This window comes from Cetorhinus maximus, chromosome 23 (assembly GCF_964194155.1).
Source record: "Cetorhinus maximus chromosome 23, sCetMax3.hap1.1, whole genome shotgun sequence".
Lineage (NCBI taxonomy): Eukaryota > Metazoa > Chordata > Chondrichthyes > Lamniformes > Cetorhinidae > Cetorhinus > Cetorhinus maximus.
In genome coordinates this window covers 57,178,270-57,193,884 of record NC_135901.1, presented here as the reverse complement: position 1 = coordinate 57,193,884, position 15,615 = coordinate 57,178,270, and the positions used below count along the sequence as shown (strand labels likewise).

At 40.4% G+C, this 15,615-nt stretch overlaps 1 gene segment (V, D, J or C); it reads right to left on the bottom strand.

Annotated features, from left to right (window-relative positions):
- Window positions 1-1,033: 1,033 nt before the first annotated feature.
- On the bottom strand, window positions 1,034-14,814 carry LOC144698315 (Ig heavy chain C region-like). The segment is given in 7 exon segments: window positions 1,034-1,508; window positions 2,003-2,308; window positions 5,925-6,236; window positions 7,165-7,464; window positions 12,992-13,082; window positions 14,193-14,561; window positions 14,687-14,814. Coding segments are annotated over 5 exon segments (1,329 nt in total).
- Between the last annotated feature and the right edge of the window lie 801 nt (window positions 14,815-15,615).

Genomic DNA, 15,615 nt, shown 5'->3' with positions numbered 1-15,615 from the left:
GAGTCAGAATGCATGTGTGCCTTTGTTGTGTGTGTGTGTGCGTGTGTGTGCGTGTGTGTGTTTGTTTGTGAGTCCGTGTGTGTGTGTGTTTGTGTGCGTGTGTGTTTATGAGCTTGTGTCAGTGTTGTGCTTTTTTTATTATTTTTCCACATATCTCTGAACATGAAAAACGTGGCCTGACCGTGAAGGTATGATCGATGGAGAACACTATTCTCTTTTCTGTGAATGAATGTGTTTTCTGTGGGGTTCAATGAGACATCAAGCGATAGAATGCAAGAATTAAACAGAAGTACCCAGAAACATTAGGAACATAACTGGAAAAATGGGAAGGATTGAATCAGCAGTTCAGTTTTGGATTATGAGAAATCATTGGCATCTTATGATTCACAAGAACAGGAGATTGAAAAGCGTTTCAAAGATATCATGTTGCACTATGTTTTCCATGATTGAAGATTACAATATGAGCGCAGGAATCTAGAAGCCGCCTTGTACCTGAACCCATATCATAGACAGCTGTTCACTTCTAAACCCTCTGCTCTGGGAGTTTAGTGAGTTAATGTTCCCCTCTTCACTCCCTCTCGTTGGCTAAACAATTTCCCCTCCGGTTGTCTCTGTTGGGGAGGTGCTGGTACATTGCGTTAACTAATGCCCTCCCCCCTTTCTATGTTGGTTAAGTGGAGTAACATTTAGCGTTCCCGTGTGACCCTCACTTCAGTTCCCAGTGGGTGCGATGCGGCAACTTCCAGCTGGTAGAACTTTGAATGGATGGACATTAAACAGGAACAACGGGATCTAAATGCTGCTGCTGTGTGTGCTGGTGGGAAATGGGACATTGTCAGAATTCACCTCAGCGAGGGGCAAGTTGGTGAAGTAACTTTGCAGAATTCTGTAATGGATGAGAATTATTCTGTCTCTAACCCAGGGTGTATCTGAGCTGGGTGCACTGATTGTACAAGACTCGGGTCTGAGACCTGTAAATTCCCGACATCAACTAAACAGGCCTAACATTAGCAAAACTAGAAAACACAATTAATTAAGTAGCTGTGTATTTAATTCACAATTGGAGGAAAATACTTTATTATTTCTACTAAAGTACGAAATGTAAGCGATAGATTCTCATTGACATGAATTAACGGTGTCCATCAGTGCAAGGGAAATGTTCACAAAACTCGGTTTACCGCTGGATTTATCAACCGTTCTGTTGATGATCTTCAAGGGAATCGCTTCATGTCCCACCACACAGGAGTAAGAAGCGCCGCTGGCCCACTCCTCCGCTGCAATGGATAACAGGCTGTACATGAAGAAGGAGTTATTGCCGTTCTCCGCCATCACCTCGGTGTTCTTGTAGTTCCCCGGATTCACCGGCTTGTCATTGATGGTCCACTTGACGAAGATCTCTCGGGGGGAGAAACCTCTCACTAAGCAGCTGAGGGAGATGAATCTCTGAGCGGAGACATCTTCAGCCGGGGGCAGGAGGACAGAGACGGATGGTTCCCGCGGATATTTAGCTGCAAAAAATTTACAATAAATGTCAAAAAAAAAACTGGAGAATTCCAGAGAAAATGACACCGGTGGTTAGATTGTGAGAGAAATGTGTTTTGTTTTGACTTTTCAAGATCTCCATTTTCCACTTTAGGGTCTGACCGGCTTTCTAGCTCGGAGCAGATGTGGATGCAATCATTTACACTGAGAATATGCGGGATTGGATTGGAAAGTTTCATCAGTAACAGGCCATTCGGCGGAACGGTTCTGTGCTGGTGTCTAAACTGTACACCAAGCTCCTCCCACCTTATATCATCAAACCCTGCAGTACAGTTTCTTGTTCATTCACCTACTTATGAATTTACTGCTGGAATGCTTCATGTACAGGCCTAGGGATTTTAGTTAGTGGAATTACCAATCAGACTAGCTCATTAATGCACTGTACACTAATTATTGGTTCTTAAACTTACACTGGGAATTTGCACACTGGCTCACTTATTCATTCATTCTCACCACTTACGTTCTTCCTTGTGGATGGAATTTCTTAAAGGAGTCGGCAGATCCTGATGGCTCACCACGCAGTAGAACTCAGCCCCACTCAGCCAGGCTTGTGTTGAGATGTTCAGGTTGCTGACCACGCTATTAGGATCCTTTCCCGGCTGGACAGCAATCTCTGATTTCAAAGGCTTCTGCTCTTGTGTCCAGGACACGAGGACTCCATAAGGGGCGTTACTCACGATGCAGGTTAAGGTCACTGTCGCCTCCAGTAAGACCTGTTCTATTGGCGGTGGCTGTAGAGTAATTACGGGATCGGTGCAGTCGGAAACTGTGAAGCAGAAATGAATGTCAACCAAAACATCATCTTCAGAATCAGAAACCCAGTTTTCAGCTTTCACTCTCACGACGGGAATATTTATTTGACCTGCCGCTGCCGTGTTAACGCCTTCATTATTTGAAGGTCAGTGATTTGCAATAATTCCGGGAGACTCCATAACATTCCATGGGAATTTCCAGCCAGAACCACTGGGACTGGATAAACCAAATGCCGGTCCAACAATGCGAATAAATTCAGGTACAATCGTTTGAAAGACAGATTATCACTCGTCCCGAAATGAAGGAATCAGTGAATGATAGAATGCTCACAGCACAGGAGGAGACCATACAGCTCTCTATGTCTCTCTGTAAGAATAATGTGCGCCTTAACCCATTTATCCTCCCCGTTCTGTCACGTGCGATAACATTTAAAAAAAAAAGTTAATCTCTTTTTTTGAAATGTCAATTGATTCCCAGCCTCAGAAATTCTTGGGGTAAATGAAAGTGATAATATTTCACAGTGTGAGGAAAATGTTGCCAAAATCGCCTTCCTCAGAATTTTTCTATCTCTAATTTGGAGGACTAAACTCTTTCTCCCCTTTTCCAATTTCATTAATTAACCGAAACACCGGAATTCGATCACTCATTAGACTCTTGTACTCAAAGGAATGCAGCCGAGACGATGCAAACTGATATCAGAGCTGCTCAATCTGAAAACAGCAGCAGAAATAAAGTGCACATCTTTGTCGGAATTGAAGTCGTGGGCAATTACCAGTAAAGGCCTGCAGACACCAATCCTACTCACAATATGAACAATCATTTTCGGATAAAACTAAAACCAATGACTCCTCACTCACTGTCCAACTTTTGAACAAAATGTCACCGTGTTTTGTGAGTTGATGGAATCCTGGACACCGGGAGATTCGGATTCAGAAAGAACATGGGTTCAATCCCCACTCCAGATGTTTGAACACAAGTGTAGCTTCTGATACCAGAAATGTAGTACTGATCGAGTACTGTACTGTGAGAGGTACCAACTTCAACATCAACTGTTAAGGCCCGGGACTGCCTGCTTTGTCAGTGTGACATCACATTTCCCCAAATTCTCCCAAGTTTTGCGTCGTCCACAAACCTTTAAACTGTCCCCTGCAAACCAAGATCTACATCATTTATATATATAAATATTTATCCACTTAGCTATTGTCCCTTTAATTCCATGATCTATAACTTTCCTCACAGGTCTGTTGTGTGTTGTATCGAATGCCTTTTGGAAGTCCATATAGACCACATCAACTGCCTTGCCCTCATTAACCATCTCTGTTACCTCTTGAAAAAACTCCAGCAAGTTAGTTGTACAGGATTTCCCTTTCATAAATCCATGATGACTTTTCCTAATCAATCTACATTATCCCATATGATATTAATTCCATCCGGAATAATTGTTTCCAGAAGTTCCCACACCACCGATGTTAAACTGACTCGTCTGTAATTGCAGGGCAGACTTTTATAAACTTTGTTGAACAATATTTGCCATTCTCCAGTCCTCCAGCACCTCCCCCAAATGCAGGGAACGCTGAAAAATTATTGTCAGGGTCTCTGCAATTTCCACTCTCACTTCCCTCAGTTCTATTGGACGCATCTCACCCGGTCCCGGTGCCTTATCAACTTTAAGTGCCGACAGCTGATGCAATGCCTCCTCCTTATCAATTTTAAACCCTTCTAGTGACTGAGTTTCCTCCTCTGTCACCATGGCCTGGGCAACATCTACCTCGTAGGTAAAGACAGCTGCAAAGTATTCATTTAACACCTCAGCCATGCCTCTTGCCTCTATGTTTAAATCTCCTTTTTGATCCCTAATCGGCCTATTCCTCCTTTTACAACCCTTTTACCATTCATATGCTTATAGAATACATTGGGATTTCCTTTTACGTTAGCTGTCAGTCTTTTTTCATAATCTCTCTTTGCTTCTCGTATTTGCTTTTACACATCCCTTCTGAACCTTCTGTATTCAGTTTGGTTCTCAAATGTATTTGCTTCCCGACACCTGCTGTAAGCAATTCTTTTCTTCCTTAATTTAATTTCTATCCCTATTGACATCCAGGGAGCTCTGGATTGGCTTCTCCAGACCTTCCCTTTTGAGGGAACATACTTTTACTGTGCCGAAACCATCTCCTCTTTGAAGTTAGCCCATTGTTCAGCTACTGTTTTTCCCACCAACCTTTGGTTCCAGTCTATCAGGCCCAGCCCCATTCTTGCCCCATTGAAGTCCGCTCTCTGCAAGTTGACTATTCTTACCCTGGATTGATCAATGTGATTTTCCACCGTCATCCTAAACCTTATGATACAATGATCACTGTCCCCTAAATGCCCCCCTCCTGTCAGTTTATTTACTTGGCCCACCTCATTCCCAAGAACGATGTCAGGCAGTGCCTCCTTTCTTCTTGCACTGGACACACACAGCTGTAGGAAATTCTCCAGAGTATAATCTAGGAATGCTGCTCCCTCACTGCCCCTTATGGTACCACTATCCCAGTATATATTCGGGTAATGAACCCCTCCCCCCTCCATTATAACTACTCGATGATGTTTGCACTTCTCTGTTATTTCCATGCTCCTCTCCATCTTCCCACTGGCTATTGCGGTCTATACATTACACCCAGCAATGTAATTGCACCCTTCTTATTCCTTTGCTCCAGCCAAATTGGCACTGTCCTTGAATCGCCTGACACATTTTTTTCTCCAGTATTGCAATATTCTCCTTAACCAAAAACGCCACGACCACCCCACCCCGTTTCTATGCCCTCTCCTGTCTTTTCTGAACATCTTGTAACCAGGAATATTTAACACCCAATTTTGCCCTTCCTTAAGCTTACCGTTATCTCCGTTATCGCCCTAACATCATAATCCCACAAGACAATCTACGACAGTAACTCCCAAATTTTATTAACTATACTCCGTGCATTCACATACATGCAGTGCAACACTGATTTAGGCTTCATTGCATGCTCCCTTCTCCTGACTCCATCTATTAACTGACTATACCCTCTTTTAGTGTTAGCTGCCTCTCCCAGAATTCCATGCACCCTGGTATTACTCTCTGACATTCACTCCTTGTTCCTACGCCCCTTCTGAGTTACTTTGAACCATCCCCAGCAGCAAAACCAAAAATGTTATTTAGTTCTAAAATCCAAATATTGCTGGAAATCTGGAAAAAAAAAATCTAAATGCTTAGCTAAAGTGTGTCTGTTTGCTGGACAACATGTGTCCCTCAACATACAGAATGAAATCAATTAATAAATAAATAAATCCAGTCAGCATCATGTCCCAGTTTATAGGAAACTGTTGTACAGCAAATCGCTGCTGAATATTCTACTTTACGACAATGAGCACATTTTCACGGTCATTCATTGGCTGTTAAGTGTTTTAGGACAATCTGATGCTGATAAAGACGCTGTGTAAATGATAGGATTACTTCAGTGTGTTTTTGTTTCCTTTGGAAGGAAACGCAAGCGGGCAAATTGGCAAATGGGAGACATTCTCTGAATTTTAATCATTCAAAAATAATTCTTGGCTTGGACAGAGATTGGCACCAAGAATGGCCTTGAAATTTCTTGGGTTGTGTCTCTTACCATCAGGTTTGGTGATGTTTCGGCTTTGAGTGACCCCTTTATGAGTGACCAGGCAGGTATAGAGCGTGTGACTGAACCAGTCACCAGCGGGGACTGTCAGCCGACTGGTCGCCGAGAAATTCCCGTTCACTTCAAAGCCGGGAGAGGTGACGAAGCCCGAGATCATGGCCTGTCCATTCTTCAGCCACTTCACGTTGATTGAATTTGGACTGAAATCAACGATTGAACAGACGATGGTTGCAAATCTGCTGCTTGTGATTTCGTCACTGGGGCTCACGGTGAGGAGAACAGTTGGATGATGCACCACAATATCTGCAAGAAAATTCATATTATTTGGAATTAATTTTGCTTCAAACCAAACTGTAAAACTATTTACATAAAATCCTCAGGACAGAACCAGGCCAGCCGGCCCCATAGTTCAATGCTGGAGTTTAGGATCCACAAGAACTTCCTCTCGCTCTACTTCATCTTGCAGTGTAAAAACCACCTCCTTTACAATCTCCCTCATGTATCTATTAAGATTCCCCTGAACAGGGTCTCAGTAACGTCTCACCTACAAGGAGTCCCACAGTCTGCTCATCCTTGATGTACAGAAGATTCAGATTTGCCAATTGTTTTTTTTTAGCATTCTGTTGTAAACATGAGCTCTAATTCTTGTCTAAACTATCAAATTATTTCAGTAGTATGGGGACCTTTATTCGGTCACACCACAGATTTTTATTTTGTCGAGAATAGACCACCAGCCTATTCGCTGTTACTTGACAGGTGTAATCTATCAGCTCTGGCATTGTCCTTGTAAGTAGTTTAGCTGCTAGTGCAACGTCCCTGTAGCATTCTCCTTACGTGGAAACCAGAACTACATACAGTATACTCGGTGTGATATGGAGGGGATAACTGCACACAGTACACCTATTGTGATGTGGAGACCTTAATTATACACAGTACACTACATTGTGATGTGGAGAACAAAACTGTCCACAGTACAATAACTGTGATGCGGAGACCAGAGCTGTCCATGTCACACTAAGTGTGATGTGGAGGCCAGAACTCTACACAATCCACTAAGTGTGATGTGGTATCCACAATACACTAAGTGTGATATGGGCACCTGAACTATACACAATACTCTCACTCCATTCTAACCCATGTGATGCAGAATTTAAACATAACTCATTTGCTGACCACATTCACCCTTCACCCAGCCCCGGCACTGCCGCCCTTTGCATCCCACAACACGAACCTGGCATTTCCTTCAGCCAGACCGAGTCGCTCCGTCGAACCTCGCAGTAGATTTTGCTACTTCCAACCTCTGATTCGGTGATGGTTAACTGGCTGCTCAGGGTGTGAGTCCCCTTCTTGTTCAGCACTGATGGGAAAGTCTTCAATCCAGCTTTGATCGTCTCTTGGTCTTTCTTCCAGGAAACGCTCGTGATTTCGGGGGAGTAGTCCGCAGCCAAACAGCCGTAGGTCACGGAGCCGGCAGTGTTTGCTTGTTCACAGGAGGAGAGCAGAGCGTAGAGGGTGGGGTCAGACGGTGTCGCTGGGAATGAAGAGTCAATTGAACAAGTTAAACATATGTTTCGTGCTTATGAAATAGGCAACTTGTTCGAAGTTTAATATTGGTATAATTAATTTCCAAAATACTCTGATCATAAACTGCATTTAGGAGTTGATATGCCCGATGGGACACGCCCCCATGATGGCCAGTCTTGTACATAGGATGAGGCACAAGTCGGAAAAGGGAAATACTGCCCATGAGGCCACATAATAGAGAAATAAATAAGGCATATTGTAACCTGGGCTTCCTCCAGCCCTTGTTCCTCTGTTGAGAAAACATCAATCATTCCTCAAAAACTTTCACTTTAGATCCTTCCACATTATTTCCACTGAGCTCTCGCTTAAAGTATTTTACTATGAACCTCTTATCAGCAGCAAATGACTATTTTAATGCAGCAACATTTAGCTATCTCTGGGCCAGGATTGCCGACTATCTTCCATGAAGGACATCAGTGGGACAGTGGGGTTTTTACACTAACCTATTCTAGTTTCATGTTCAACATGTTGCTGTTTTCAGGGGATAAACTTGGATGATGCTTGGCAGCATTTGCTTTAAAGATTCTGTAACTCCGAACGGTGGACCGACTAGCTTCATTACTTACAGACAAACTTTTAGCACTTTTATAAAGCATGACCATGAGTTGTTCAATGAGACTATTTGATAGCATGGACGGTTGGCTTTCCGCCAATCACAATTCTGAATTAACTCTACAAAGTTGCCAATGCTCAATGTGTTTACAAATAATCCATTATTATCAGCTATCTTGGTTAGATAAACAGATAGATAGATACATAGAAAGATAGATAAATAGAGAGTTAAAGAGATCGGTCGATAGATAAATAGACAAACAGATAGATAGATAGATAGATCTATCGATCGATAGAGATAGAGAAAGAGAGAGAGAGACAGTCAGATAAACAGATGGATGGATAGATAGATAGAGAGAGAGATAGAGAAAGAGATAGAGAGTGATAGAAGATAGAGACAGACAGACAGACAGATGGACAAGGTAAGCAAGTAGGCAGATAGATAGACAGACAGACAGACAGACAGACAGACAGACAGACAGACAGACAGACAGACAGACAGACAGACAGACAGATAGATAGATAGATAGATAGATAGATAGATAGATAGATAGACCGATCAATATATTGATCTTTGCATCGATGGATGGAAAAATGGACGCATGAATAGATACATGTTCAGAAAAAGGCGTTTCATCTACACTGCACAATCAAATGTTCACAGTTCAAAGACTGTATTGATTAGATGCAAGAGAGAAGAACATTGAAGTTCCACATCAAATTCACAGCTCTAGTAAAGCCCTTAGAACAACAGTAAAACTGCTTCTATGATAGTTCATCAAATGTCCTTAGGGCAGTTGGAATCAGGTTGTGCATTGAGTTAAGTTAAATTCATATTTTTCCAGCTTTCATTCCCACAGTAGATTGCATTAGACAAGGAGTAAGGCACCATACTGTCTATTTAAGCTGCACAATTTATTTCCAGATTCTATCATATCGCAGAACGTAACGTTACAGTCACTTCATTTAACTGTCCTGAAATTGAACTTTAGATCAGGTCAATCTGATTCAAATGTTATCTGTTATTGAAAATGTTTAATCATCATTCCTTCATCAGAAACTTGGCTTTTTTTTTAGAATGAAATGTACTTTGAATTAACGATCTGCTACTTCATTGGAGGAATTGAGGCATTTAATTTTACATACCTCATTCGGAGAACTCACGCCCAATGAGTTTGATACTGGTTAAAGTTCCTTGAACATTGACAGTGCCAACACGCTCATGTCAGATACAGAACAGGTGAATTATACTAAAACTCTCTTTGCACAGTCCTGTGAAACGCTGTATTTCAGGAATAGTAATGGTGGGATGCATTCTAAAACGCCCTCTATTCCGCATTGTTAGTTAAAACTTACGCTTAGACTGGACCATCAACAAACCACCGGCTCTGATACAGCAAACACTGAACAGGAAAAATATCTTTCTACACTTCGCATTCCTTCTGCATTCCACAAACTGGGATACTGATCTTATTTCTGAGACACCTTCTCAAACTTAATAACAGACTTGCACCTTTCTCGGATATACAAACTTCTTAAATAAATGGTTCGAAATTAATTCCCTGAAATACAGGAGAATGAACCAGAAAGTTCACAAACAGCCAGAAGGCTCACGCTTCTCGCACAGTGATCACGCACATAGAAACAGAACAGACATAAACAATGCAAAAATCATTCTATTAAAGATAGATTTCTCCAGTATCCATTAGTCCGTTTGAATTGATTAAAACTTTTGTAAATTTATGACCACGTCACTTCTTTGAAATTAAGCTGATTCTAAATTGAAAAACTCCCTTTGACGGGCCTCAATTTCTCCCTGTCTGTGTACAGTTTTCACAACAGCCTTAGAGTTAGTTTGGCTGAAAACAGGAACATCAGAATAATTTACATTCAGGGTAATTTATGTCTATAACAGGGACATTGTAACAGAGCAATAATTTAACAAATCGGGAGATATTTACACTGAACTCCGAATATTCACTGACATAAATTTCAGAATTATGTGTAACCATTGAAACTGCTGAGGCAAAACACGAAGGAAATTAATTAAATTGTACAGCAACATCAAATGGAGCTGAAGGCAGCTGAGTAAGAAACATGTTGCTTTCCAAGTTAATTGAAAATAATTTTAAATAATTCTCCAACCATGAGTTTTAACTTTAATCCTGGACTCAGCACAGCACATTTGAGAGATTTTTTTGTAATGAATTTGCACTGATCTTAGATTTTATTTTCACATTGTTGATATTATACCCTATTATGCCAAATTAGTTAATAATTTTCTTCTTCTTCTGATTTGTCTCTTGTTAATAATAGGCTTAATTAAATTAAGGTGACACTTCTTAAACAAATAATTCCATACACATTCGGATAAATATATTATTTTACTTTTAATAAATTAAGATGATCAAAAATTTATAGGAATGTGCTCCTATACCTACACCCGTGTAAGTTTTTCATGTTTGTGACTATGTTGTCACGACCTAAAAGCTCTTCTGTTCTAAACGTGTATTTCACATGATAGGTTTATAAATGGGCAGCTAAAAAAAATTTTAAACACTATCCGGGTACTCATATCGGTAATAAAAATGGAGTGCATCATCCTCTAGTCACTAAAGTGGGACTTCGGAGTTTAAATATCATCCCACATTTCAACAGCAGTTTTATTTTTAATAACTAATGTAGCCCTGGCAGTTTGTCGCCATTTTCGGAGCCTCCCCTTGATAATAATACAGCCAAGCTTCGAAATACCATGCCCGTAATCCACACAATGCACGTAAATTTGTTTTAAATAGATAATGAAAATAAAATGCGGCGGATGCTGGGAATCTGATATAAAAACGGAAAATGCTGGCAAAACTCAGCACGTCTGGCAGCATCAGTGCAGAGAAAAACAGAGTTAACGTTTCGAATCCGTATGACTCTTCTTCAGATCTCTGCTTCTCCATGGACAGATGCTGCCAGTCCTGCTGAGTATTTTTTCAGCATTTTTTGTTTAAATATATAATGTTACTTATTGAAATTAAGATCCACAACCATCAATGCAGAACTGAGAGATAACAATTCGTCTGCATCACCTGAGACACTGAAAGTCAACGAGCAAAAAGAACAACGATTTTAATGAGAATTAAAGGTAGCGCCCATTTAATTCAACCCGTATATCACACAGCTTTGCAAGATTGGTTGTTGTTCTTCAATTCAGAAGTTACATTTATAATTAAGCCAACCTGCTTCAATTGCAATGTTTGTCCATTTCCAGCCTTATGCATTCTGAACTTTCTCTGAATTAAAATAAAATTACTGAGCAATTCATTAGCTGCAAACTGTTTAAGATTGGTTTAGTGATAATGGTCTACACCAAAATTGAAGGAGAAACGCTGTTTGGCTGCATAGCAAAGGTTCAACAACCCGGCAGATATATTAAATTAGCTAGCTGCAATTTACAAAACACATTTAATATTGATGATTAATTAGCAGCTTTCAACCTGCGTAAACCAGGGAGGAACCAATTAATTTAAAATCCCTCTTCGAACTAAACACTGCAGTGCGATCAGTGTGCATTATATTAAGAAAAAACAATGGAAATTGCTGGAACTTCTGCATTTGTCCGGCTGCCATTAATTGTGCTGCGTTCTGCAGCAGAGTTGTGGATAGCACAGATTATCTGCTAAATGTCTATCAATATTATTTTTTATTGCTGTTATATTGGGAAATATTGCCGCATTATAGCCGTTTGAGTTATATTCATTTAACTCCCCATCACAGTTCAAATTCGCTGCTTATGTACCTTAACATTGCATTATTACCTCAAGTATTAAATGGGAGTATCGGAAGCAAAATATTAATTGTTGAATCTGCAATTAGCACTGAAATATAACTGCATCAATATATCTATCAATATTGATTAAAAAGCCTGCCTGCTTTGTAACTATAACTGTCCTTCATAATGGTTTAAGCACAAAACCAACACACGGTAGATGCGATCGACATTATATGTTGTAGAATCACCAAATAGGTCCACGAGCTTTAACTGTTCAAAGTAACCCAGGCACATACTCTCCTCAGCACTTAACACCAAATCACAACACCGAGGGACTGAATCCAACAACTGCTTAATTACCTAAGCCCTTTCAGCAGAATCAGGTGCAACATTTCAAATAAACCTCAATACATCGCACCGAAATCGCCTTTCATTGAACAAGTCATTTATGAAATAAACAGCAATATGAAACAATGGCAGAAGAATTGTATTTCCATGGATCATTTTTAATGCATTGTGTTGATTTTCACGGTATATTTTAGAATATCTGGCGATATTACTGCATTTTAATATGTCATTTAAACCTGACCCAGGTAGGAAATGTGTTAACTCTGTTGTTCTTAGTTATGGTAGCATTTCACTTATTTAAGATGAACATTCGTCAACATTATATTGATATTTTTCAGCGCAGTTAACACAAATAAACATGACAAACATTTATTGTAAAACCCGTAGTTTAAAATGACATTTTTGACTTTGATAGCACTCGGTTTCCTGTCTACAATCTTATTTCCAACGCTTTTAAACACAATGCTTTCAGTCGATTAGAAAACTTGCAGAAATCAGATGTCACCGAGATTAAACATGGTAGAAACACAAAATTGTTTAACAAAACTCAGGTATTTAAAGTAAGCCAGGCACAAAGCCTCATCAGCAGATAAAAGGCAAATCACTCAAACAAGCCCTTAAAACTCCCATAGCTTTTTTTTTTGCCGAGAAGCAGAACAATTGTTCCGTCCCTTTGCAGCATAATTAAATGAAACATTGTCAACATAGAATCCACCAATACAAAGTTTCGGTTAACACATTAATGATAAAAATAAACAGAAATGTGAAACAATGAAGCAAATCCAACAGCACAGAATGAAGGCATGTTTCTTACCTGCAGTCACCGTCACCATGGTCCCTTGTCCCCAGTAGTCAAGATAGTCACAGTGTTACATTTGCTGGTCTGGGTCACACAATAACCAGTTCTGCACACAAGTGGAAAAATTCAATATTAATTTAAATGTTACAAACGGAGAGGCAAAGTAAAATCATGACCGACTTTATCAAAAAAGTAAAATTGTGAAATATTTTTTAACACTTTATAAATTACACTGTTTTATTTGTATTTCACAGAGTAACTGATGATCATGCATTGAAATCAACAACCAATGATTTAATAATTAACACTTTAGCACCTCTTGAAACCTGTCAGTTGGAGAGTTCCAGGCACAGACAGGGCTTTGATTAATATAGTTGTATTGTAAGAAAAAATGCATTGACCCAAATGCAATCAATTAGCCCCGATGAGGTTTTTGCATTAACAGTAACGGCTGTGCCCCCCAGTATCACTGTGAGACGCACCATGTCAGAAACTGTGGCGGACAGTTAAATGTGAAATACAGAGATTCAAATCCACAGTGGCCTGAGAAACCTGATTCTGAATACTGTAGCAATACATCATTGTGATATTTCAGTTAGAACTCTTCATTATGTTAATAAAGCTGATCGAAATAAGCCTTTAACATCTATGCCCCTATTTAGCAAGACAATCAAAATTAGTAAAAACGGAGACTTTTATACATTTTTCGTAATTCAGTGTTCCTTCAAACCCTTATTGTTGGTCATATTTATTTTCTTTGACTTTCCTGGTGTGATACTGATCGCAGATTTGATCAAAGTCCCTCTCCGGGGTATTTGTATGAGGAGTTCGCTATACACAGCACCGTGACCCACTGTAGTACCACAGTGACACGCACCAGCACAAATACTGCTCTCACTCACTGATTGTTCCTATAAGAAATAAAACCTTTCAGTCAGCAGAAGATTTGCAGATTTTGATTACATTTCATCGAAGAGTTTTACTCAGGAGCAGAACTTAAGGCTAAAATTATCCCCGTTCGCATAATAATTTGCCAATATTTCCATTTCGCTCCTGGTCGTCAGTTGTGCACATTCTAAGCGGTAACTATAGTCTTTAATATACAGAGTTAGTCAACATTTTGTTTTTATTCTTCGCCACTTTATTGCTTTGGAAAATGTAACTGTTCACTCTAGGTTCAATCACATCTCTTAACCTATTTTGAGCTAATACTGACCTATGATTCGCTGTAATTATTCCTCTGCGGTTTCTGTACGAGCTCTGGGCTTGTTCATGTCGCCGTGGTCTCTTGCACAGTAATACCTCGCGGTGTCTTCGGGTCTCAGATTTTTGATCTCAATGTAAGTTGTGGACGAGGTTCTTGATGGGATGATTCGACCTTCGACTCCAGGCGCGTAATACGTGGTTGACGAGGGTTTGTGGAAAGCAAGGAGCCACTCCAGCCCTTTCCCAGGAACTTGTTTAACCCAGAACACATAGTTGCTGTCCAGACTGAACCCGCTCACTGAACAGGACAGTTTGCGAGATTCTCCGGGCTTAGCGGTCTCTGAAGCCGGCTGGGTCAGCACGATGGCGGATTGGACATCTGTTAGCGAATGGAAAAAATATAATTACATTAAAAAACAATCAAATCAGTGAATGAAATAACAATGCGATATCAGAAAAGAAGCATCCTTCTGTTGTATCACTTATACAGTCAGGGATACTCACAGGTGGAGTAAGCCAAGAAGAAGCAAAGGCACAGCGCAAATCCCATCCTTCAGTCTCTGGGTATAACTGACTTAGGAGCGTGACTCTCCGTCGCAGCGACACCTGCGGATTGTGAACCAGGAGCTGAACCGTCCCGCTATTTATACAGGCTAGAGTCAAATAAGAGAGAGAGAGAGTCAGAGCTGGAGAATGGGAGTCACTCTCCTCCCCCAGTTAACAGCCTGACTCCTCCTCTCTTTTCCTGTCTGGGTCCAGCTGTGTAAACAATTATTAACCATTAATAATCCGTGTTCCACAAATGTATCTTTTTTGACTGTCTACTTATCCTTTGGAATGAGATACTATGTCTCCAAAGCAGGTTTCGTTTTAAATTGATTCAGGGCGAATCTTTGCATTCCCAATAAACACCTCACATGTGCTCAGTGTCCAATTCCACTCAGATGGACTTAAACACTCCCATGTAATTATTTCGAAGATCAGGAGAGATCTCCCCTGTGTCCAGGGCCAATATTTAACACTCAGGCAACATCCCAAAATCATATTATCTGGTGATTTATCGCAGTGCAGTGTATTGGATCTTGCTGTGCGCGCATTCACGGCCATGTTTCCTTGCACTACGTTGGTGATTATATATTTAGAAATAGAAAATCTTCATTGCCTGTAAAGAGCTTTAAGGTATCCTGTGGTTGTGAAATGCACTGTGGAACTGCAAGTCTTTCTTATTTCTATTGGCCCCTAACTGTGGGATCGAAGATGCAAATGTTACTGATATTTGTCCAGAGAGAGCGATGATATTTGTCCCAGGACATACAATGTTCCGGAGTAATATCACTTAATTTCAGATATGGTTCATCGTGAAATGTGCAGCTTCGCTTTAAAACAATCCTCCGTGAATCAAAGTTCCACTGGATCTCAGTTCACCTGTGCGA